At 46.4% G+C, this 24,042-nt stretch overlaps 1 protein-coding gene across 1 annotated transcript; it reads right to left on the minus strand.

Moving 5' to 3' along the window:
• Window positions 1-2,604: 2,604 nt before the first annotated feature.
• Window positions 2,605-4,148, minus strand: LOC142488828 (uncharacterized). The gene is made up of 2 exons (XM_075589167.1): window positions 3,989-4,148; window positions 2,605-3,931 (listed from the first exon to the last, which is right to left on the minus strand). Exon 2 carries the CDS (start codon window positions 3,802-3,804, stop codon window positions 3,115-3,117), a length of 690 nt encoding a protein of 229 aa, XP_075445282.1. The 5' UTR covers window positions 3,805-3,931; window positions 3,989-4,148; the 3' UTR covers window positions 2,605-3,114.
• Window positions 4,149-24,042: the final 19,894 nt, after the last annotated feature.

The raw sequence follows: 24,042 nt of genomic DNA on the forward strand, positions 1-24,042 counted from the left end.
CTATTGGGATGTGTCAGCTCAGAAACGACCTGCCTCTCCCTATTGCCCCTGCTTCCCCTTCTAACTGTCACCCAGCTACCTACCTCCTCCTCACTAACAGCAACCAAGCTACCTACCTGCTCCTCACTAACAGCGCCACCATCTGCACCACTAGTCGAAGCAAGGGCCTGCTCAGTGAGCTCTAATTCCCTTTCAAGATTGCCAATGTCCCTCAATATTGCAAGTTGCCTCTTCAGATCAGCAATCTCTGACTCTGAAGAGACCACCCGCTCACACTTTTCACAGCGGTATGCTCCTTGGAACAGCTGCTCCAAGTTCACATACATGTGGCAAGATGTGCATTGAGTGGCATTTTCAATCCTGCTCATTCTAGCAACTATGAAGTTTATAAGTACTAACAATAAACTGTACTTCAATAAACTATACCTTGTTTAACCGCTTCCTTGTTCAAACTGCTTCTGGTTCTAGCTGCACACACTTTAAACAACCAGCACTTCAAATCAACCACACGGATCAGTCAGTACACGCAAAAAGCGACTTCAAAAGGCGAAAGGTCATGTTAAAACCAACTAAGAAACGTCAGTCGCTGGCAAGCAATGCGCCAGCATCCAATAACGGTCCGAACGTCTGTGAAAACCTGGTGACCGGCAACCCTTGCTGTCTGTCCCCGCCCGGATACCTGCAGCCTGAGCCGGATTTCGCGTACAGATTCCAGCAAGCTTGCATGTACCTAAGCGATTTCCAGCCCCATCAGCTGTCAACTACAGGTGTAGTAGTCCCGCTGTCACCTGTCAACTACGTGTATGATCGAGAATACGGGACTGGCAGTGGCTCGGCGCCAGCTGATTGGCAAGATCTATGTGAGTAATGTTGCCGTATTTTATTCTGTTTTTGAAATATCAATATCAATGCACAGTCAAGCGATTCTCCTGTAAGCAATATCATTGGCTGAGCAGCTTCTACAGTAGATACTGAACAATGGGTGGAAAGCTAGGCGCATGCGCATTGGAACCTTCTTGAAACGCATATGCGTGTCATCACATCAACAGTAGGCACATGTACATGTGAACAGGAGACGCCCCTCGAAAAAGTTATTGGTGGGACTGACTGTGGGAACTTAGGGGACTGACTGACCATTACAGTAAAACTTGTACGTTTGTTTTCCTCAGAAAAGAAAACTTTGTCATCTCATGCGGAAAACGGCAAATGGAGGGATTTCGATGGATAATATCGCTTTGTGTAACAATGCCTGCACATTGCTGAATCGGATTTAAAAAACCACGTACCGGAGTCTACAGTTTAGTGGCCGTTGTTATTGAATAGGATAGAATACTGTAACTGAGAGCTTCATAGAAAACCTGAAACAGTATGCTGTTGTTTTCAGACCGTATACAGTACATATACATATACATATACATATACATATACATACTGTATAATAAACCCGAAAATAAAAAGTATGCATTTATACTACATGTATTCCAGTACATGTGTATTCTATACCCGTACAGTATTGTTTTAATACTAGTGATGTACAGTACTGAACATGCCTACAGAAGACAGTACATATTTAAAACCAGAGACAGCACATAAAACACAGACAGCTCAGTTTTAGCACATCCAGTGAAAATCATACACGGTACAGTGCCTAAATATATATCTATAAATATCTATTAAGTAAAATGGTCTTTTAGTTTGACATTTTTGGCCAAAAATGTTGTAAGCCCCTGAGCCAACGTCACGGCAGACCACAGTTCAGGGGTCCCTAACGCTAATATAAATTCTTAATAACCTGTTTAATAACAGGAAGAATGATTTATAGTAAATCTGTCAATATTAGTTGCAAGGTTCTAAGTCTGATTGAAGCCTTTATTAACCTGTACATTACCAGGAAAAGCACTCTGTATTAGAGATGTCACAACCATCCTGCAAGCAAACAAGTTCCCCTGTGTGGAAGATGCTATGGAGTGAGCCCTTAACCATTTAAATGTGGGAGGGGGTGAGCTTAAATTAAGTAGGAGGTTGCCAACCTCCAATCAGCCAGGACTAGCTGAAACACACTGTGTTTTATGTGCTGTCTCTGGTTTTAAATATATATTGCCATGCTCAGTAGCACTCCTCTGTGACACTCATATGCTTATATATATGTTGTGGTTATTTTGGGGGTTCAATAGGAGCTTGTTAGGTGTCCAGTATAGAATACAGTACAGTATGCCTGGACAGCACTGTATGTTCTAGAAACACTGTATTTTATTACAGTATAAAAGGAGACAATGGAACAATTTAAAACAAATCAACATTTTCTTTTATTGGTGGAGTAAGTACAAAAACATTTATTTACAAATACAATTTAAAAACATTTAAAGTGTACAGCAGGTCTTGTGTAAGTAAAAACATTTCTTTATTAATACATGTTAAAACACCCAACATCTCCTTTATTAAAGTACAGAAAGTCAAAATATTTACAGTAGGATGGTGTACAGTACAGTAAGTCAGGCCTGCACAACTCCAGTCCTCGAGAGCCGCAAACAGGCCCGGTTTTATCCTGAAAACCGGGCCTGTTTGCGGCCCTCGAGGACTGGAGTTGTGCAGGTCTTGTGTAAGTAAAAACATTTCTATATTCATACAAGTTAAAACAAGCAATAAGTCAAAAAATAAAAAACAGTTGAACAGTCACGCAAATTCGATCCCCACCAGATTGTCCTTCCAAGGCCGATGCCTTGTATGACGCAAAATGCCATTAATGGAGTCCCGAACGATTTTCATTAAAGTATCTGAAATTGAAAAATAGCGCCGCAATTCCTCCACAATAGTCCTTCTTAAATTTTCAGGAAGCGCCCTTTTTGCGCGATTTCCTTCGTAGTTTACATTTGTGGCCCAATCGCAGTACACCAAGTAAGACAGGTGGTGCTTAAAAATGAACATAACATACTTCTGGGGTAAGCCAGCAATCATCACCCCATACTTCTCCCTGAGTGCCAGTGGCAGCTCGCGCAGGATGATGTCGGGCACCGTATCGATGCAAGCGTATGTAGGTTGGATTCTGGGAGCAGGTGTGCTTGTGGCGGCGGGCGAAGGTAGGTTGTCTGGGAGGATGCTTTCCTCCTGTCTTGGTCACCGTGTTGTCTCCTGGCGTGGTCTTGACGGGGTTGTCATGTTATCCTCCTCGTCATCGGCATACATGTACACAAATTCTTCTGGTGGAGGGGGTGCGCTTGGTGTTGGAAGGTGGTTGAAGGTCCTATTCATCACATCCATGCTACCCTCCTGCTCTGGCGTCGGGGATACAGGGGCATGAACACGGTGCAAATTATGTATCCACGCTATGTCAGTCCACCTTCTCCATCCGTTGATCCACCTTCTCCATCCGTTGATCCACCTTCTCCATCCGTTGATCCACCGTCTCCATCCGTTGATCCACATTCTCCATCCGTTGATCCACATTCTCCATCCGTTGATCCACATTCTCCATCCGTTGATCCACATTCTCCATCCGTTGATCCACATTCTCATCCGTTGATCCACATTCTCCATCCGTTGATCCACATTCTCCATCCGTTGATCCACCTTCTCCATCCGTTGATCCACCTTCTCCATCCGTTGATCCACCTTCTCCATCCGTTGATCCACCTTCTCCATCCGTTGATCCACCTTCTCCATCCGTTGATCCACCTTCTCCATCCGTTGATCCACCTTCTCCATCCGTTGATCCACCTTCTCCATCCGCATGGTCTCTAAAAGAAGATCTATCTTTACCAGCATAGTAGAGTTCCCTGGAATATCCACACTTATCCCATTCAGCATCCGGTCTAACGAGCTGGTTCTTGTGCATGGGGTGCTGTGGACATCTGGGTGGATGGGTGCTACGGAGGATGAGATGGGGGTTCCCTGGAGAGAAGCGGCAGCGTCGTTGAAGGATGGAGGAGGTGACCTGTGGATTTCCGGGAGAGAAGCGGCAGCGTCGTCTAAGCGTAATGGAGAAAGTGACCCGTGGATTTCCGGGAGAGCGGCGGCAGCGTCGTGGACGAGTAGTGGAGAAGATGGGCTGTAGATTTCCGGGAGAGCAGCGGCAGAGACGTCGAAGCGTAATCGAGGAAGTGGCTTGCGGGTTCGATGGGTTGGTTGCCCTTTGTTTTGCGTTGAGTGTACATCACCGAATTTCTTCTTGACATAAGGCTTACGTGTATTAAAACCCTTAGCCTTTGGGGTCAGCAGAAGGTTTTCTTTATTAGCCTTAGCCTGTCGCTTTGGCCTTGGCTTGGAAAAGGCTGCAGCCTTTTGCTTTTTCTGTGCGATAGGCACGGCAGAGGCGAGTGGCTTCCTGCATCCGTAGAATCGGGGTTGATCCATGGAAGCAGATGTCACAATGCAGTATCTGGACAAGGGCTAGTTCAGATACAGATCGAGTGGGAGGCTATGCAAAGTGTGTAACCTTTTATGCATGGCGACGACGTACAGGTGTTGAAAGTGGGCGTACTCCAATGTGGGTCATTAACGTATAAATACATCATCCATTTTGTGGATTCACTGCACATTGAATACACAGACTAAACCTTGAATATACATTCTTGTGTTTGTATTTCTTTCTACTCACGGCAATGCCTGTTAAAAAGATTTCAAAGGATCTCAGCATGAGAATTAAGGAGATGTACACGAGCGGACACCGAATTGCAGATATCCAACACTGGTTAGCTGCTTCTGGCCTCATACCATCAACCACTGTGTGCTATCATGCACACGGAAAAACCAAACAACGCACGAGGACACCGACGGTAACTAACACGTAAGTATATTTATTTTATCTATCTATATATTTCTCAAAGTGTTCTATATGTCCTTGTCTGTATGTGTCTCCCTGTGTCTACGGCCAAACGCATTGGACCTTTGGCCCGTCACTCCGCCTCAGGCCAATCCGCCTCAGGCCAATCACATTGCTCCCTTGGCCCACCTGCCCCCGCACACCTCTCATTAGCACCGACAGCACTGCCTCAGGCCAATGACATAGCTCCCTCGGCTCCACGCCGCCCCCGCACACCTCTCATTGGCCTGCGGCCAACACACCGACCCCACTGCCACACTCTCCCAGCCCTCACTGAGCTTTACCCTCACTGCTCTGGAACATTTGGGAACGCTTCACAGCACCTAACCCTCGCTGCTCTGGGAGACGACGCTTCACAGCTCTCACCTCTCAAACCACAAAACCCTCACCGCCTGATACCACCAAAAGAACTGCGGAATCAGGTACAGACTCTTACCTATATATATATTGATTTCACCACTGCAACAGCGCACAATCACCTCCACACACCGCACGCTCATGGAGCGCACACCGACGGCCACAGCCTATTAACAACCACCCCCCCACCAATGCACACCACGACCGAACACACCACACCTCTCCCGCTACCGCAGCCCCTCTACCACCCGCACACCCTCCTGCCTACCCTGCCAACACACCTCCCCTTCACCTCAACAGAACCACGCCGGAACGCACATTCACCAGAAAAACACCACAGCTCCCCCAGCAAACATACACACTCTGATACTCACTTGCACCGCCACAGAACCGGATCGCCACCGGACAACGCCCGCATCTCCTCCACTAGCACGCCACACACTCCCCCCCCCCTCCAGAGGCCGCAACAACACCCTCACCTAACCCGCAACCACCCCCCCACACCGCACCTGACTCCACTAGCCCGCAACACACTCTGCTACTCACTTTCACCACCGGACAACACAGTCCCCCCTCCGGAGCCCGCAACACACCCTCCCATAGCACGCACCACCCCAACACACACACAGCCTCCCGTAGCCCGCATCACAACCACTCCCGTGGACCACAAGCACTCCCGTCGAGCGCAACCCCTCCCGTGCGATGCAAGCCCTCCTTTATCCCGATCAACCCCAAAAAACACTCATGTAGCCCACACCCCCCACCCACAAACCCTCCCCTGGACACAACCGCAACAATACACCAAACCACACGGACAACGCCACAACCCCTACCTCCGGAGGGCACCCATCACAACCACACGTGGAGCGCAACCCCTACCGCAGGAGGGCCCGCATCAAAAACACGCACGTGGAGCGCAACCCCTACCTCCGAAGGGCACCCATCACAACCACGCACATGGAGCGCAACTCCTACCGCAGGAGGGCCCGCATCCACCACCGTACGGAGAAAGCCCTCCTCTAGCCCGCACGCACCACAAAAAACACTCACGTGCCATCACCCCTCCCCCCCCAAAGCCGCACCGAGCACGCAAACACAACACCTACCGCTGGACGCCACAACCCCCCTCCAGAGACCACACACCTCAACTTCACCCTGCTGCCGCATCACTGTTTCAGTGTACGCTGCAAGCCCTACTGGATCACGCATGACACACCCAAAACACTCCCGTAGCCCACCCGCCCCCCCCCAAACACTGCCGTAGCCCGCCCTACCTCCCCCAAAACACACCCGTAGCCCGCCCACCGCACCCTCAAACATTCCCGTAGCCCGCACCCACAAAACACTCCTGTAGCCCTCACGCCCCACCCAAAAACTCACGTAGCCCACACCACCCCACAAACCCTACCATGCCCCCCCCCTATCCACCACAAAGACACACGTAGCCCGCAAACACACCAACACCTCCTGTAGGCCAAAACACCTCACCTTCAAACTCCTGCAACATCAGTGCTTCACAATATAACATAGCACTCATTCCATTTAACAACACCTCCTGACACATGTCTGCTTACTAAAACAATATAGGATCACAGTGTCCCTTACACAAAACCACACACCCAACAGCCACCCACACGCCCTCAGCAACGCACCACACCCCCCCCCTCAGCCACGTGCCCGCACATGCCCTCTGCCACGCCACACCCCCTCAGCCACGCCACATGCCCTCAGCCACGCCACACACCCTCACCCCACGCCCTCACGCACCACGCACACACGCGCCCTCAAACATGCCACACGCCCTCAGCCACGCACCACACACACCTCACACACACGCAACACGTGAACACACACCCCCTAAGCCACGCCACACGCCCTCACCCACAACACAAGGCCTCACACACACACACACACACAACACTCCTGTGCTGATATGCCACACAAAACAACACTTCCACACACCCCTACCTACCCCCCACACCACAACGCATGCTGCGGCATATTCAACCCACCTCCCCTACACAACGCTTGAACACACACCCACACGGACGCCAAAACACACCAACACACCCTTGCCGCGCCAAACACACCTCCCCTTCACCGTGCTGCCACAAACACACTACACTCAACACCATACAGATTTACAAGTACCCCTCCCCTTGCACCTCAACCCGCCACCACTCAAAATGTGCGCAACACACACCTTCCGCTGCCACCACACCTCCCACAGGAAATCAGCTCTTCGGTAAAATAAAAGAGATTCACAACACAATCCACATTCTGCCGTCTCTGTGTCATTTCTTGCACAAACTGTCAGCACACCCACACACACAAAACTCACACACACCCACACAGCACTCACACACACACCTCCTGTGTTGACACCACACACCACAACAATTCAACACACCCCTACCCGCACAACACACTCAACGCTGCATACACACCTCAACTTCACCGTGGTGACACAAACACTACATTCAAGACAATGCAGATTGACACGTCTATGCCCCCCTCCCCGAGCACCACAAACACCACACCCCCCTTCCGTACAACGCTAACACAGCCCACAAACATGCACACCAACACACCCCCTCCACAACCAGTCCGATGTTCCTTTCAATACAATCAATTAGGAACACAATGCTAATTGGACCCTATGTGTCATTTGGTGCACAAACATTCGTAACAGACACACACAACACTCACCCACACTTACCCAACACTACAGCAACCACACTCACCCACACCAAACCCCACACTCACCCACCCACCCCACCAACCCACTCACCACACACTCTCCTAGATCACTCACTCATCCACCCACGCACCCCACACTCAGCCACACACCCCACACACACAAGCAACTATCACACACAACACCCATGCACACACTATTCAGCCACACAACCAACATTCCCAAAACCTAACCCACGCCACACGCCCTCTGCCATGCCCTCACGTACCACACACACGCACTCAGCTACGCACCACGCACACACACGCCCTCAGCCACAACAGACGCCCTCAGCCACAACACACGCCCTCACCCACACACCACCTCACACACGCACTTACACACACGCCCTTAGCCACGCCACACGCCCTCAGTCACGCCACACGCCCTCACCCACACACCACCTCACACACGCAACTCGCGCACACACACGCCCTCAGCCACGCCACACACCCTCAGCCACAAGGCCTCACACACACACACACAACCCTCCTGTAACACATAATTAGTCATGGTTCCCATCCCGGGCACCGCTAGGTCTCTCTGCTAGTATAACTATATAATACAGTATATCTATTGTTTATATTGCTGCATATTACTATAACTATATAGTATAGATCTATCTAATTTTATAGTTATTTCGGTATATTTATATAACGACAGTATACAATACAGTATATCTATTATTGTTTATATTGCTGCATCTATAATTGTTTACTTACCGGAAAAAATAGTTGTTTTTCTGTACACTGTAGGGAGACAACTCTTCTGGTCGACAAAATAATTGAAGAGAATGATGAGAAGATTGCCTTAAGGGTCAAATACACTCTCCTGCAAAATCACAATCTCACTGTATCCGAGACCAGCATAAAGAAGATGAGACGCAGAATTGGATGGAAATATGGACGTGTGATGTTAGTACTGGACAGTACAGGAGGTTAAAGTGTTGTTAAAGAAACTGTACTGTACCTATTAAATTATTCCTTGTCATTACAGAGCGTACCCTATGATAAGGGACGTTAACAAGATCAAGAGAGTGGTCCAGGCCCAGGCATGGATCGAGAGTGGAGAAACTTTCCAGGATTGCATCTTCACTGACGAGTCTACTGTATCGCTGGAGAGATTTGCCACCTTTGCATTCCACAAAAAAGGTTGCATATCTATGAAGCCACGTCCAAAACACCCAGTGAAGATGCATGTGTGGGGTGCCATCTCTAGGCGTGGACCAGGATGCATTGTCATCTTTGAAGGAAAAATATATAAAATATAATTTTGCCTTATGCACTGTACTGTACTATTGTGCAGTTTTTTGAGCACTTTTCTTTTCTTGTTATAGGAATCATGAATAAAGCTTTTTTTCCAAGAGCAAATTGTGCCCGAGATTGTGGAATACATCACACGTGAGTTCCCAGAAGGTCACCGTTTCTACCAGGACAACGATCCGAAGCACACCACGTCAACAGCGCATATTCTTGAGCGCGGTATCAACTGGGTGAAGACGCCAGCGGAGTAAGTGCGGTAACCGTGTCTCATTTTCCCCCACTGTTTTTACTGTGTACTGTATCTCTTTAACCAATTGTCCTTTTTTTCCCCCTCCAATGACAGATCGCCAGACTTCAATCCGATCGAAATGGTCTGGCATCAGCTGAAGGGCCATATCCGGAAAGTGGTGAAACCCTCCAAAAAGGATGAGTTGGCGCAAGGCATAATGAGTATTAGTATTGTAAGTACAGTATGATACAGGTAAGTATGGCACAGATTTTTTCTTTCCTGAGAGAGCAGCATTAGCCATCTGGATGCAAAGTATTTAACAGTAGTTACAGTATACAGTAGTTCCAGTATAGACTAGTTTCACAGCACTAACTGCATACTGTAGTCCAATATGGAGTAGCTATATTGCACACAATGCCATAATATGCACCTAACTGCACTATTTTTTTATTTTCATGTCTTTTCAGAGAAAAAAAGGATGGAACAGGGGAGGGGGGTGTCATGTGTACATTGTGTGAACTGTGTGTACAGTTTCTAAAGTGCAGTCATAATGTACACAAAACCTGACCTCTCTCAATGAACTACACAGAATGAGGAAGAAGATAAAGACGGAATTTTTTATATTATTATATATTATTAATTAATATTATTATCAATGTGCATTATTCATGATTATCCACCGGCCCTCAATTTTCAACTGACAGAAGAACTGAATAAAGACTGAATTTTGTATTATTCATGATTATTTGTATATTTGTATTTTTTGTTCCTGATAAAATAAATATTTCTTCACATTCATGATAATCATAGACTCCCCGCCCCTACACCAAAGACAAAGAAAGAATGACAAAAAGTGGTAATTTTCTGCATCAAAAACATGAAATCAGATTATGTTTTTTAACTCTCTATTTCACAGTGAGGTGAGTCCTGCGCAGTAATCATCAGCTAGCTCCCATCCCAAAGAGGATTACACACAGGCGCAGAAGTGTGATGCTCGGCTAGGGATGATTAAAAGCACAATGACAAGCTTTAGAAACGGAATGGTTTGGGAGAGGTGTCGATAAGACGTTCAAATCCTTGAGCGAGCCTTGTGTGTGTGTGCGTGGGGGAGAGGGGTACAGGGTACAGCTGCATGAAGGATTAGCTGTACTGCAGTTCAAAGACATGACATTTTCAACAGGCAGGCCATCATAATAATTTGATCCCCACACCCCCAAATACAGGTACATAATAACCACACAAATCAACCATGTGCAGTCAAACGCACAGCGACGCAGTCAAAAGCTACAGCACAGATTGATTATCGTAATATCAAGATGGTTTAGGCAGGCTTGTGGAGAAAATAAAAAAAAAAAAGGACGAGAAAAAAAAAATATATTTTTTTTGGTCACTCACTCTTGAACTTTGAAAGCAAGCAGTGGTGATGTTATAGACGCATGCGCAGTAATCATCAGTTAGCGAGCAGGAATGTGAATGAAACCAGAAAGACAGACATTCAAAGGAATTGTGTGGGAGAGGTGTACTGTGCTGTAGATAAGATAAGAAGTTGAAATACTGCAGTGCAGTAAATTAGCCTGTGTGTTCGGGGGCGAGCGAGGAGAGAGCGCTGTATATGCCGAAATGTGATACTGTTACAGAACACGCCTATGCCTTTCAACAATGTTCAAATGAGACATACAGTACTGCACATGCATGTATAAATATGCAATTTACAATTACTGCGCGCGCACACGCAGACTGTGTACTGACATAGATTGAACTGCTAAAGTATTAGACTTTGAAGACAACAGCTTGCGAACGCCCCCCTGAGTTTTTAGACGGTATTGCAGTATTGCAGACAGCGATAATAAAATGCAAATATTACGAGTGCTTAAAGCTTAGAGCATATTCCGGAAGAAAAAAAAAATACTGCATCTGCCCGCGGTTATCAGAGTTGTGCCGATACGGCCGCATGAGGATAAAGGCGGCCGCCACCCTAACCCTAACACAGCAGAGGTAACAGGGAAGATGAACAAGGACATTTGAACTCTTATACAGTGATTTCTTTGTGGATGGCCACCGCAGGAATTGGCCGTTAGAAGAGCTCTCCATCCTCCACAGCTTACGATAAATATGTCACTTGAGTATCCTGCCCCATCAGTGGATGACCTACTACACCATGAGTAGGTAACTCGGGAATAACCAAAACGCCTGTATTTCTCACAGAAAATGTGGGTAGTACTACTATATATTTTTCATCCTATTTTTTGGTATCTCCGAAGTACTACACTATATATTTTTCTTGTTTGTTGTGTTTTTTCTATTTTTTCATGTTCACCTGGATGAGAGTGCGCCACGGACTCTGTAAGCAACCTATAGTGTAAAGATACAGTAGATGCCCATGTATGTATGTCTTTATTTATATAAGGCCCGCAGTGTACTCAGCGCTTTATAGCAGAAACAATACAGTACAGGGAATTATAATACAATAAGTGCAACAAACACAATCAGACAATAGGAATGGAAATCCCTGCCCTGGAGAGCTTACAATCTAAGTGATGCAGTGACTACACTGCCCATGTAATCTTCTGCCGTAAGACCCACAAATTAAACTGCTCCATTTTGTGTCATATTTTGTCAGTCACAAATACAATTCATATAATTTCCCAAGCACGCAGCCTTGGTTTCCTGAGTCTAGAGAGTGTCACATTATAGGCACTCCCCGCCGGAAACACTGCCTACCTGTATCCCAGGTAAAAACGTCCCATGGGAACAAAACAGTCCGGGGAAAATGTAACCACGGAAAGAAGGCAGTATAACTGTGGGGGAGAAATCCAGCAAAAGGACACAAAGAATACAATAACGTGGGTATTGGACACTTTATTATTAAGATCTGAAGCAAAATGGATTTACCTGTTGGGCACTCGTACACCACCCGGTCTGAATGAGGGTTATGGATACACAGCATTTTTATAAATCAGACACAAATGCTTTAATTTTTGCATTAGTAACCTTTATTTGCAGGTAAAAGGGCACTAAAATCATTTACATGGTGTGGGAGATAGATACCCCACTGTTCCTGATTTATATGTCAGTGATACAACCCACAAAGAAAATGTGGTGACATCTAATATAGTGGCTCCTCCTGATTTATTAATCTTCATAATGCCGTGTGAATGACACTAACAGGGTGCTGGCAGTTCTTCTCAGCTTCCTTATTTTGGGCTTGATGTGCTGGGTTCTAGTACCAGAGTTGTACTTTTTTAGGTACCCAATTCAAATTCTCCCTACACATTAGGGATCGTTACCATTTTAGGTTAGTCACCCCTGCATATTATATTTAGTAAGGGTGAATTTTTTAATTGCACAGGCTGGACACTAGCCCCGCCCCTTTCCCCACCCACTGGCTGCAATGAGCCGTTTGATTGGAGGACAGTGTCCAATCTTGGCAGCCTAATGGGCATAAAAGAAGTAGGGAGAACAGTGCTCGCCCACCCCAGACGAAGTCTTCAGAGACGAAACGCGCGTCGGTGTATGACGCAATTCGTGACGTCACAGGTGCGACCGCAGCGCTAGGCTGCGGCTACAGAGCTTCCCAATATTTCATGTTAGCATTGGTATAGGGCTTTGAGGAACAGCTAAACTAAGTTGTGGGCCCCAGGAGGTATCCACTAGCTAGATCTTAGCAAGCTAGTCATCGCTATATGGAGAGGCACCCTCTGGGCACACTGCGACAGTGTCAATCAAGCCTCATGGTATTTACCTTTCACAATGTGGTAAAAACCTCTCCTGCGATCAAGCAGTTTGTGCTGAAGGGCGAGTGGGGTTATCAGATTTCTACCAACCCCAGCACCACTGCGCCCCACCTGCTTTTCCCTCCCTATTGGGTGGTCTCACCTGCCCCCCACCCTCAACTCTCCATCCCCTGCTGTTTATACCTACTAAGTGGGGGTTTGTCTTGGAGGTGGGTGTGGATATTCTGAATGCACAACAACCCAGTGGGTTCATACCCATAATATAGGGTTGTGATAACCTGGGGGTTAGTTGAGGGTATTATGAACTCACTCAACACAGCCAAGTACTCCTCATTACTTTGAGGCTCCCCCCCTCCCTCCCCCTGTTTTGGGCAGGGAACTCCATGAACTTTTGGGAGTTACCACCCATATAGCATATTGTTACCTGCACCTTGTCACACACTATGACAGCAGCTAATATACTACTGCACCAAACACCTTAGGTACAGTACAGATGGTAACAGTGCTCAGCACCTCATAGGTTTTAACCTCTTGTTGTCCTCTTATTATTATATATGTATTAAACAAGTTATTATTTTCATGCATTGGAGGAAGAGTGCTCGCTTCAGGGTTCTCTCTTTATCTTGTATTCAATAATAAAAAACTTAAAAAGACTCATAAGGACAATAAAAATTAAATGAAAAAGCATCAAATTTAAAAGTGGATAGGATGTGGAGAGAATAACAATCTTAGATGATTAAATTAACTGTAACATCAAATAATAATATAATCACGTAATAATATACATATAATAAATGTAACCTCAACTACCAAGACAAAGAACAATATGAATCTTGATAAGGGGAATATACATAATGAATAAGATGTAAATAAATAAATAAACCACACAGAGAAAATTGCCACAGTAAGGATACAATACAACTCATCAAATGTGACTAGAGAGAAACACATATGTATCTCAATGATAGAAACAAATGTATATGAAAAACACACAGTATTATATAACCTGAGAATGGGCAAAGGAATAATATAGCTTAGAGAAAATGTTTTAGGTCCCATTCTGTATTAATCCCAAAAGGGGATAGATTATTAAGTGAGTGGATCCAAAACATCTCACGCTGATTAAGCTGTATAATTCTATCACCCCCTCGTGTAGGAACAGGTATAGATTCAATCTCCTCATGTAGGAACAGGTATAGATTCAATCCCCTCGTGTAGGAACAGGTATAGATTCAATCCCCTCGTGTAGGAACAGGTATAGATTCAATCCCCTCGTGTAGGAACAGGTATAGATTCAATCCCCTCGTGTAGGAACAGGTATAGATTCAATCCCCTCGTGTAGGAACAGGTATAGATTCAATCCCCTCGTGTAGGAACAGGTATAGATTCAATCCCCTCGTGTAGGAACAGGTATAGATTCAATCCCCTCGTGTAGGAACAGGTATAGATTCAATCCCCTCGTGTAGGAACAGGTATAGATTCAATCGCTGAAAAATGAAAGGTGGACAAGTTTCCCAATGTACAATGTGTAAAATGTTTGGAAACTGGGAGCATCTGATCTAGTTTTTTAATAGTACGAATGTGCTCCATAATTCTGACCTTCACTGGTCTGATTGTCCGCCCAACGAATCCTCGACCCCAACCACAGGTAAAGTAATAAATCACAAAATTACAATGAATAAAAACTGGAATTGTGTGTGTTTTCTTACTGTGTACAAAATCAATAGATTTGATAGGATTGGCATAGCAACAAATACAGATTAACCACATTTGAAAAAAAACAAAAAAAAACCTCTTGTCCAAGGAAGAAGGGAAAGAGAAAATTATCGGCGTATACGTGCCACAACTGTCATCCTACAGGCTGCCTAAACTGTTAAATATGCTCATAATATATATTTTCTTTAACTGTGCACGCAATGTCTTGTATATAATGTATACCTTGTTCATTTATGTAACTGTACTTGTAACCATGTATTATTTGTTTTACTCTGTGCCCAGGACATACTTGAAAACGAGAGGTAACTGTCAATGTATTACTTCCTGGTAAAATATTTTATAAATAAATATATACAGAGGGATGAAAACTCGTCAGTTTAATCATCTAGTTCTCCCTCACCTGCCATTCTAATTAAGGAACAGGTATGTATGGCAGCTAGGTTTGCTGTTTCATTTTCTCTCCTAGAGCCTGGAGGCTGGGGGCACGCTGCTCTCCTGTATGCAGTTCGGGGAGGACGCCCCTATCATGACTTTCACTGTCTGGAAGAATTGCTGGGACTCTTGGGGCGCTGCCCCCATCTATCAGTTAAGCTATGTCTAAAGACTGTGGCTATTATTGCGTAACTAATGACACTAAATGAGAGGGTATTGTTTAAGCTGGGGAACCAGGTTAGTTAGGGAAGGCTCCCTTGAATTTGTTTTCCCAAATAATGTAATATTGTGTTTTATCGCATCTATTGATGGTCAGACGCCCATAACTCTGCATTTCCAACCTTTATACGTGTTTAAGAGCCATATTGCACTTCTAACTCTGCTGCATGTGGCTTGTCCCAGAACACCCAGCAGGCCTGGGGACTTCCTATGAGAGGCAATTAACCATGAATATTCACTAAATGTGACCATGCGCCTTGTAACAAGATAACACCCCTTTGTGCAGACAAAGGGGAAAAGGTACTCACCAGAGACAGGAAATGGAACAGTTTCACTCTTTATTGGGGTCAGATGTTCCTCTGTGTTCGGTTCTTCCTTCTCTGACTTAATCTCTAAACTCTCCGGTACAATCACTGGGACACCTGGCAATAAGAAAAGGGAAATCCATCATGTAAAGCTAGGAGTGGGGGCGCTTCTTGTGATATCAGTATACAGAAATACTCTATACTAATCCCTATGGGGGAGGGGTGAAGGGATTGATTTTACTTTGTTATTAACCCTTTGAGTGCTGAAGTTTTTACCTCCGAGTGCTGAAAACATTTTGGAGCTACCAATGTTCAAACCTCAATAACAATAATATTCCCAATATAACCTTAGAACAGCGGTGGGCAAACTGGGGGTGCGCTACCCCCAGGGGGTGCGCGAAACTACCGGCGGGGCGCGCAGGGTTTACAGAGGCCCGTGATCAAGGCTGCCTGCTCTGATGTCCATATCCTGCGACCGGTGTCGGGAGCTGCAGCGCGTCACCTGACCAGCCTGCGCGTCATAGGGCAAAGGGTGAGCCGGGGAGCCAATGGGAAACCTCACTGCGCACTGGAAAGGCACGCAGTACCCTAATGGAGGAACCCTGGCAACCAAGGACACCAGCACACAGTCCGCGCAGGCGCAGTAGTGAATACTGATAGAGAGGGCAGCGCTGCACCCACAGCACCAATACAGGGCAGACACACGAGCACAAAAAGAAGCCTGTGGCTGAAGTTAAAGCCACAAGAGGCAGTGGTGAAGGTACCAGGAGTCCCAGCTGCTCCCAACACAATAAAAAATGACAATAAAAACAAGGGAGTGACAATGTGCAAGGGAAGTGAAGCTATGGAAGGAAAATGTCCACACGTCAAAATAAACATGCAAACATAAAAATAAACATGATCAAACATCAAAGCAAGTAAAAATCACTGCACAGGTAAGCATAAACAATTTACAAAAAACAGCCCAGTTTTAGCTCTTCGTTCAGTCCACCTGGTGCCATGGTCCGCAGTTCATAAATGAGTCTGGCCTCCTGTTGTAGCAAGATCTTGCCCCTGTCACCACCACGCGTGGGAATAGGGACCTGTAGGATAGGCATGCATCTAAGCGTTGCTAAGGAGTGTCTATGTTCTTTAAAATGCCTCGCGACGGGGAGACACTTAAGATCCATGTCCTCGCCACCACTCACTAGGGCTTTCCTGATCGTAGTACGGTGCATGGCCATCCGCTCCTTCAGCATCCTCACAGTTTTTCCAATGTATAGGAGTCCACAAGGGCATCTGATGTAGTATACCACGAATTTGGACTCACAATTGAGTGCCTGTTGAAGTTTGATGGGAATTCCACTGTGGGGATGATTGTAGCTAGGGCCCAATTGCATGAACTGGCAGTTAGTGCAGCCATGACACCGATATGAGCCTGGTTTCTTGGCCAACCAGGTCTTGGAGGTGGCATATTTCTCTATTGGATCTGATCCTGTCACCATGTCACCAATACTAGGGCCACGACGAAAGCAGAACAACGGTGGTTCCTTGGCACATGTGCCTATCCTCTCATCATTTTGTAAGATCCGCCAATTCCCCCGGATGCATCGCTTGATGTCATTGGAGGCGGTGCTGAAAGTGCTGACTATGTTGAGTCTGTTGGGCTCCGGCTTTTTGGACACTGATGTCAGCAGTACACTCCTGTCAACCTGTTCCACCTTTTGTAAGGCGTATTGGATGTCCTTTTCACAATAGCCCCTCTCTCGGAAGCGAGCAGCCATCTGACCCAAGGCCCTTTCGGTCTCCGCTGGATCTATTGTAATCCTCTTCACTCTTAGAAGCTGTGAGTAGGGGAGACCCCTTTTGAGTGGCAAGGGATGGTGGCTGGATGCCCACAGCAATGAATTCTTGTCAGTGCTCTTCCGGTATAGTTTTGTAGCCAACGAGCCCCCAGACTTATATACAATCGTGTCTAAGAAAGCAATCTCTTTAGAGCTGTGACTAAGAGTGAAGCGTATGGTGGAAGGAATGTTATTCAAAGAAGCCACAAACGCTAGCAGGTCCTCTTCGCTGCCATCCCACAAGATGAACACATCATCAATGTAGCGTAGATATTTGACAATGTGGTGTCCATAAGACACATCATGGAGTATATGGGTCCGCTCGTACAGGTCCATGAACAGATTCACGTAGGACGGCGCCATGTTTGACCCCATGGCCGTCCCTGTCAGCTGTAAGTAATGATGTTTCTCGAACCTGAAGAAGTTTTTATGTAGAATAACTTCAATCAATAACAAGAGAAATTCCACAGGGGGACCCTGTTGTACACCAGATATTTCAAATTTGGCGCGGACTGCTTCCAGGCCCTCCGCATGGGGAATGTTGGTATACAGACTAGACACATCTAGCGTGGCAAAAATGTAGTCAGATGTATCAATGGATATGTCACCGAGCTGTTTAATGAAGTCTGTAGTATCCTTAATGTATGAACCCATACTGGCCACCAGTGGCTGTAGGTAGAAATCCACAAATTGTGAGAGAGGGTGGCATAACGATCCACGGGCTGAGATGATGGGTCTGCCTGGAGGTGCGACGCAGGATTTGTGGATTTTGGGCAGAGTGTATAGCACTGGCATCACTGGATGATCTTGTGTCAAAAATTTGCTGGTCTCCTCTGTGATCCAAGTGTTATTAAGACCAAGTTGGATAATTCCATCAATTTCCCTTTTGTAGGCTGTCGTCGGGTCCCCAGGCAAGCGTCTATAGTGATGTGCTACCAAGAGCTGTTGTCCAATTTCTTCTCTGTAATACTGATAGTTGAGGATCACTATCCCCCCACCTTTATCCGCAGCCCTCACAATGATGTCTTTATTGTCCCGTAATGTTTTGAGGGCAGCTCGTTCGTCCCTGGACAGGTTATTGAAACTCGTCTTATGGTTCTTAAGGATATTGCGAGAGTCCTTAGTCACCAGATTCATGAACGTGGCAATGTTCGGATTGGTGGAGTGAGGATCAAATGTACTTCTAGGCTTAAATGGATTCATCTCGGTGCCCCCGGGTGGATCGTTCAGTCCACTCTTGGAGAAAAAGTCTTTCAACTTCAGATGTCTGTGTAATCTGTACATATCGACCTCCCATTTGAAGGTATCTTGGGTGTGGGTGGGCACAAAGGAAAGGCCTTTTTGTAAAATACTGGTCTCAGCACTTGATAGTGTATAGTCCGACAGATTGTATATCACCGTCTCACCGGCTGTGTCTTGGATTCCCTTGCCGTTTTGCCTACGCGTACGGGATATCGCCGATCTCCGGCCACCTCTCCTGTTGTTTCTCCTTGTGTAGCACCGTGTGGGGGTATTCTGGCCCGACCCCCATCTCCTGATCCTAAAAAAGGTTCCATAGGGGCGCTATCCTGGGCATCAGATTGGTCAGTATCGCTGGTGGTATATCCCATTTTGCCAGCACCACTGCGCTTGGACCGTGACTGGTAACGGCGTTGTGGTCCACTTCTGGCACCTTTGTTCTCTCCAAGGCCTAGTAGCCACCGGTAGACATTCCTCTCCTTGTAGTCTGTTGTCACCTGTCGGAGCTTCTCTTTTTTGAATTTAATAAGGTTGTCCCGATATGTAGCCACCGTGGTTTTAATTTTGTCAGTCCAGTCCGTACCTGTGTCCGCCGCTAGGATCCCCCCATGCTTGGTGTCTATCAGCTCTATATCCTTCTTGATTTTCGCAATTTCTTTACTTGATTGGTCAATGACCAGAATCATCAGGTCGAACGAGCATTTATTTAAAATGGCTATCCAGCGCTTACAGAACTCCACATCATTCCTACCTATAGTGGGTTGGTTCTTCACCCTGAAGCCTCTGGGCAGCATCCTCTCCTTGTGATAGTGGGATAGGGTGACCCCATGTAGGAAAAAATCCACTTCACGCTTTTTTAGTTTAATGAGATCATTGAAGATGTCCGCTGCCTTATCTGGCCCCACCACGGATTCAAATGACTCCGCAAAGCGGATCTGTGCCACCTCTGCATCGCTGAAGCCAGCCACATCCGATAAGGAAGAAAAAATTCCTGTAATGTCAGCAAGTTCCTCCATAGCATATAAAAGCAATGTCACATATAGATAATAAAGATAGAGAAATGGCTGTTTCCGTCAATTAATACCCTTCCCCGCTGCGCCACAGTTGAGAAGGAAAATGTTCAAGTACGTAGGTGCACAACTCATAAAAAATAAGTAACATACAGCAAGCAGTCAGCACTCTAATGTAAGGCAAAAGGCAGTTGCTAGTCCCATAGGGATCCACATATCATACGAACCAGCCCAAAGACCAGTAAAGAGACAGCAACCAACAAGGTGTAATCCAAAATAATCTGTATTGAAATGAACAGATACACGAAAGCCAACGTTTCGGTCTCTCAGGGAGACCTTCCTCAGGGCCGTGCAAACACCACACTAACAGTGAGCCTACTTATATACCCACACCCCTAGTGCAACCAATTAAACATAACCAATCACCAGCAACCTGTCATTATTTACCTGCTGCGCAGCTGAGCACCATTTGGGAACAACCAATGCCTGGACCAGAAGGAGCCATGCGGATCCACAAGCAGGGAAAAGCAATATATTAATTAATCAAAGGCAGCCAGCTCAGACATCTGCGTCTGACGTCGTAGATCCATGAGCAGGGAGATCCATCTCGTGATCAAGGCTGCCTGCTCTGATGTCCATATCCTGCGACCGGTGTCGGGAGCTGCAGCGCGTCACCTGACCAGCCTGCGCGTCATAGGGCAAAGGGTGAGCCGGGGAGCCAATGGGAAACCTCACTGCGCACTGGAAAGGCACGCAGTACCCTAATGGAGGAACCCTGGCAACCAAGGACGCCAGCACACAGTCCGCGCAGGCGCAGTAGTGAATACTGATAGAGGGCAGCGCTGCACCCACAGCACCAATACAGGGCAGACACACGAGCACAAAAAGAAGCCTGTGGCTGAAGTTAAAGCCACAAGAGGCAGTGGTGAAGGTACCAGGAGTCCCAGCTGCTCCCAACACAATAAAAAATGACATATATATATATATATATATAGTAAATACAACTGTATGCTCATCTGCATGTCTTAGGCAGGTGTGCAACCCCACCTTTCACCATTATCAGCACACAGCACTTCCACTGCAAGGGATTCTGGGAAATGAAATGCAAATGAGCACACAGTGCCACTTTTTGCTTCAAAAAACATTTTTAACATGGTTCCCTATAGGCTTAAGCTTGCTGCATGGTCACAGCTTTGAGCACAGCCAGGGTTAAGGTGCATACCCAGAAAACCACCCACAGACAGCTGTTTCGACCTTAATGGGTCTCATCAGTGTGGGGTTGGTTAACTGGGTATGCAAAGAAGCTAAAGGATGGGGCCTAATTCCTTGCTGCAGTGAAAGTGCTGTGTGCTGTGTGATAATGGTGAAAGGTGGGGTTGGAGACCTGGCTAAGACATGCAGATGAGCATACAGTTGTATTTACATTTGCATATTTGCTTTGCTGTGGAGGGTTTTTGTCACTTTTTTTACTCACCATAACTTAACTCATATATATATATATATATATATATAGTGGTTGACAAATCACCAAAAAATCTACTCGCCACACAAAAAAATCTACTCGCCACCTAGTACCAAACGTGTGCTGCTTGGGCCAATATTTACTCACCCGGGGGTTAAATCCACTCGCCCGGGGCGAGCGAATGTATAGGTTTGTCGAACACTGTATGTGTGTGTATATATATATATATATATATATATATATATATATATATATATATATATATATATATAAAAATTCTAAGCAGAGAAATGTGAAATAATTATAGAAACTTGCATAAGATGGCATTTAAAATGATTTAGTATGTACATACCAACAGCAATTGTATGTATGTATGTATGTCTTTATATAGCGCCATTAGTGTACATAGCACTTCACGTTACTAATACGTGACAATCATATAAATAACAAATAATACAAATAACAGATCATGGGAATAATCGCTTCAGACATAAATGTAACATTTCGGAAGAGGAGTCCCTGCTCCGGGGAGCTTACAATCTAATTGGTGGGGAGAACGTACAGAGACAGTAGGAGGGCGTTCAGGTAAGTGCGTCTGCAGGGGGCCAAGCTTTATGTATCGTGTATAGAGAAGCTATAGCCCATAACACACACAGGATGCTGGCCCCTGTGGTAATGAAGGGGTTAAACTCCAACCAATACTCCCTCAATCTAATTACTTTCTAACTCTATTTAATAACTTTCCCAATCTTATCCTCACTGATTCCTAATGTTAATTCCCAATGTAAAATAACCCCCATTATCTCCCAGTCCCTGTGATACCAGGAGGAGTAACCCCCCCAGTGCCAGAGGCTCCCCCTCACTATCAGAGGCTCAGCCTCTCAGGCTCCTGTGTGTAAGGAAGCTCAGAGCAGCACTGGGATAATGTGCACAGGTCACACAAGGGAGGGGAAGGGAGGAGGAGGAAAGCACTTACCCAATAACACAGGCTGAAGATCTCTGTGCAGCAGGGGGTGGGCAATGTGAGGGGGGCACAGGAAAAGGGACTTAGAGGCTTCAGAGCCTATTCCTCAGTGTGTCCCCCCCTCAGTGCCTGAGATGTGCACTTTATCCCCCCCTCACTGTGTGTGTACTTCCTATGGAGGGTGGGGGAGCCCCTGTGATCTCTCAGTCCTTCCCTGTGGGAGTGACCTGGATTCCCCCCTCAGGATGTGGGACAGTCTGTGCTCAGGGTCAGTGTTTCCTGCCGGAATCAAACCTCACACACCAGGACATCCGGCTGCAGCAGCGGGACCATAGAGAGGGAAGAGGGGAGGCCAGAGCGCCTCTATCCAGCTCCTCCTGAGCTCATATGGAACAGTGACCCCTGGTGGGCTCCCAAGCAAGGTGCGGTGAGCGCCCCCTGGTGAGAGCTGCACGTGGTGCTGGCTGTGAGCTGGTGAGAAACATAGGGGCTTGTGCAGAGAGGTACGGTAGGGTATAAATAGGCAGGTTTGCACCAAAATTTTGTGTTTTGTGAGAGATAGTGGCGAGAATTTGGCAGGGCTATTCAAATTCGGCAGACGTGTTGCGAGAAACGTGATCTCGCCACTACGTAATAACGCTAGATTCCAGTAGCTCCGATGCGCATGAACGCGCCAATCGGAGCTACTATATGGCGCGTTTTGTTCAATTTTGCCCGCCAACAAAAGTTGGCTGTATTGTGGGCTATTACCGCGCGGCTCAGAATGGCGAGTTTCACGCCAAGTGAAACTTGCCTAATTAGCTATTTCCTACACTCCGCGCTACCGGAGTTCCCTGCATACCATCACAATATAATCAAATCCTGTGGCGAATTTTATCCGTACCTCTCTGCATAAGCCCCATAGTGACAATCTCACCCCCATCTCCCACCGTATATAGTGCGGTCTGGTGATATACTCTGTGCCGTGTGTCTGGTGATATACTCTGTGCCGTGTGTCTGGTGATATATTCTGTGTCCGTGTGTCTGGTGATATACTCTGTGTCCGTGTGTCTGGTGATATACTCTGTGTCCGGGTGTCTGGTGATATACTCTGTGCCGTGTGTGTAGTGACGTCTGGTGATATACTCTGTGCCCGTGTGTGTAGTGACGTCTGGTGATATACTCTGTGCCCGTGTGTGTAGTGAGGTCTGGTGATATACTCTGTGCCCGTGTGTGTAGTGAGGTCTGGTGATATACTCTGTGCCCGTGTGTGTAGTGACGTCTGGTGATATAGGTAAATTGAAGGCTACTAACAGCTCAAAACAGCAGGTACAAAAAGGTGATGGGAAATAAACAATGAGTGGGACTGCTGAGGTAAGCCGCAAGAGAAAGGGCACTAAGGTGCCTGAAACGCGTAGGGTTGTTATGTAGCAGTTTTTTTGTTTGTCCAGATTCTCTTTTTTATGTAGTCTTTATTAAACAGTTTTAGTTTTCTATTTTGGTGAGCTGTCAGTGCTTTTTGGGGACTTCGCGCGATTCAACTTTCCAATCACTACTTTCACGTCTGGTGATATACTCTGTGCCCGTGTGTGTAGCGACGTCTGGTGATATACTCGGTGCCCGTGTGTGTAGTGACGTCTGGTGATATACTCTGTGCTCGTGTGTATAGTGCCGCGTGGTTATATACTCTGTGTCCGTGTGTGTAGTGCCGTGTGTCTGGTGATATACTCTGTGCTCGTGTGTGTAGCGACGTCT

This window comes from Ascaphus truei, chromosome 2 (genome assembly GCF_040206685.1).
Source record: "Ascaphus truei isolate aAscTru1 chromosome 2, aAscTru1.hap1, whole genome shotgun sequence".
NCBI classification, from domain to species: domain Eukaryota; kingdom Metazoa; phylum Chordata; class Amphibia; order Anura; family Ascaphidae; genus Ascaphus; species Ascaphus truei.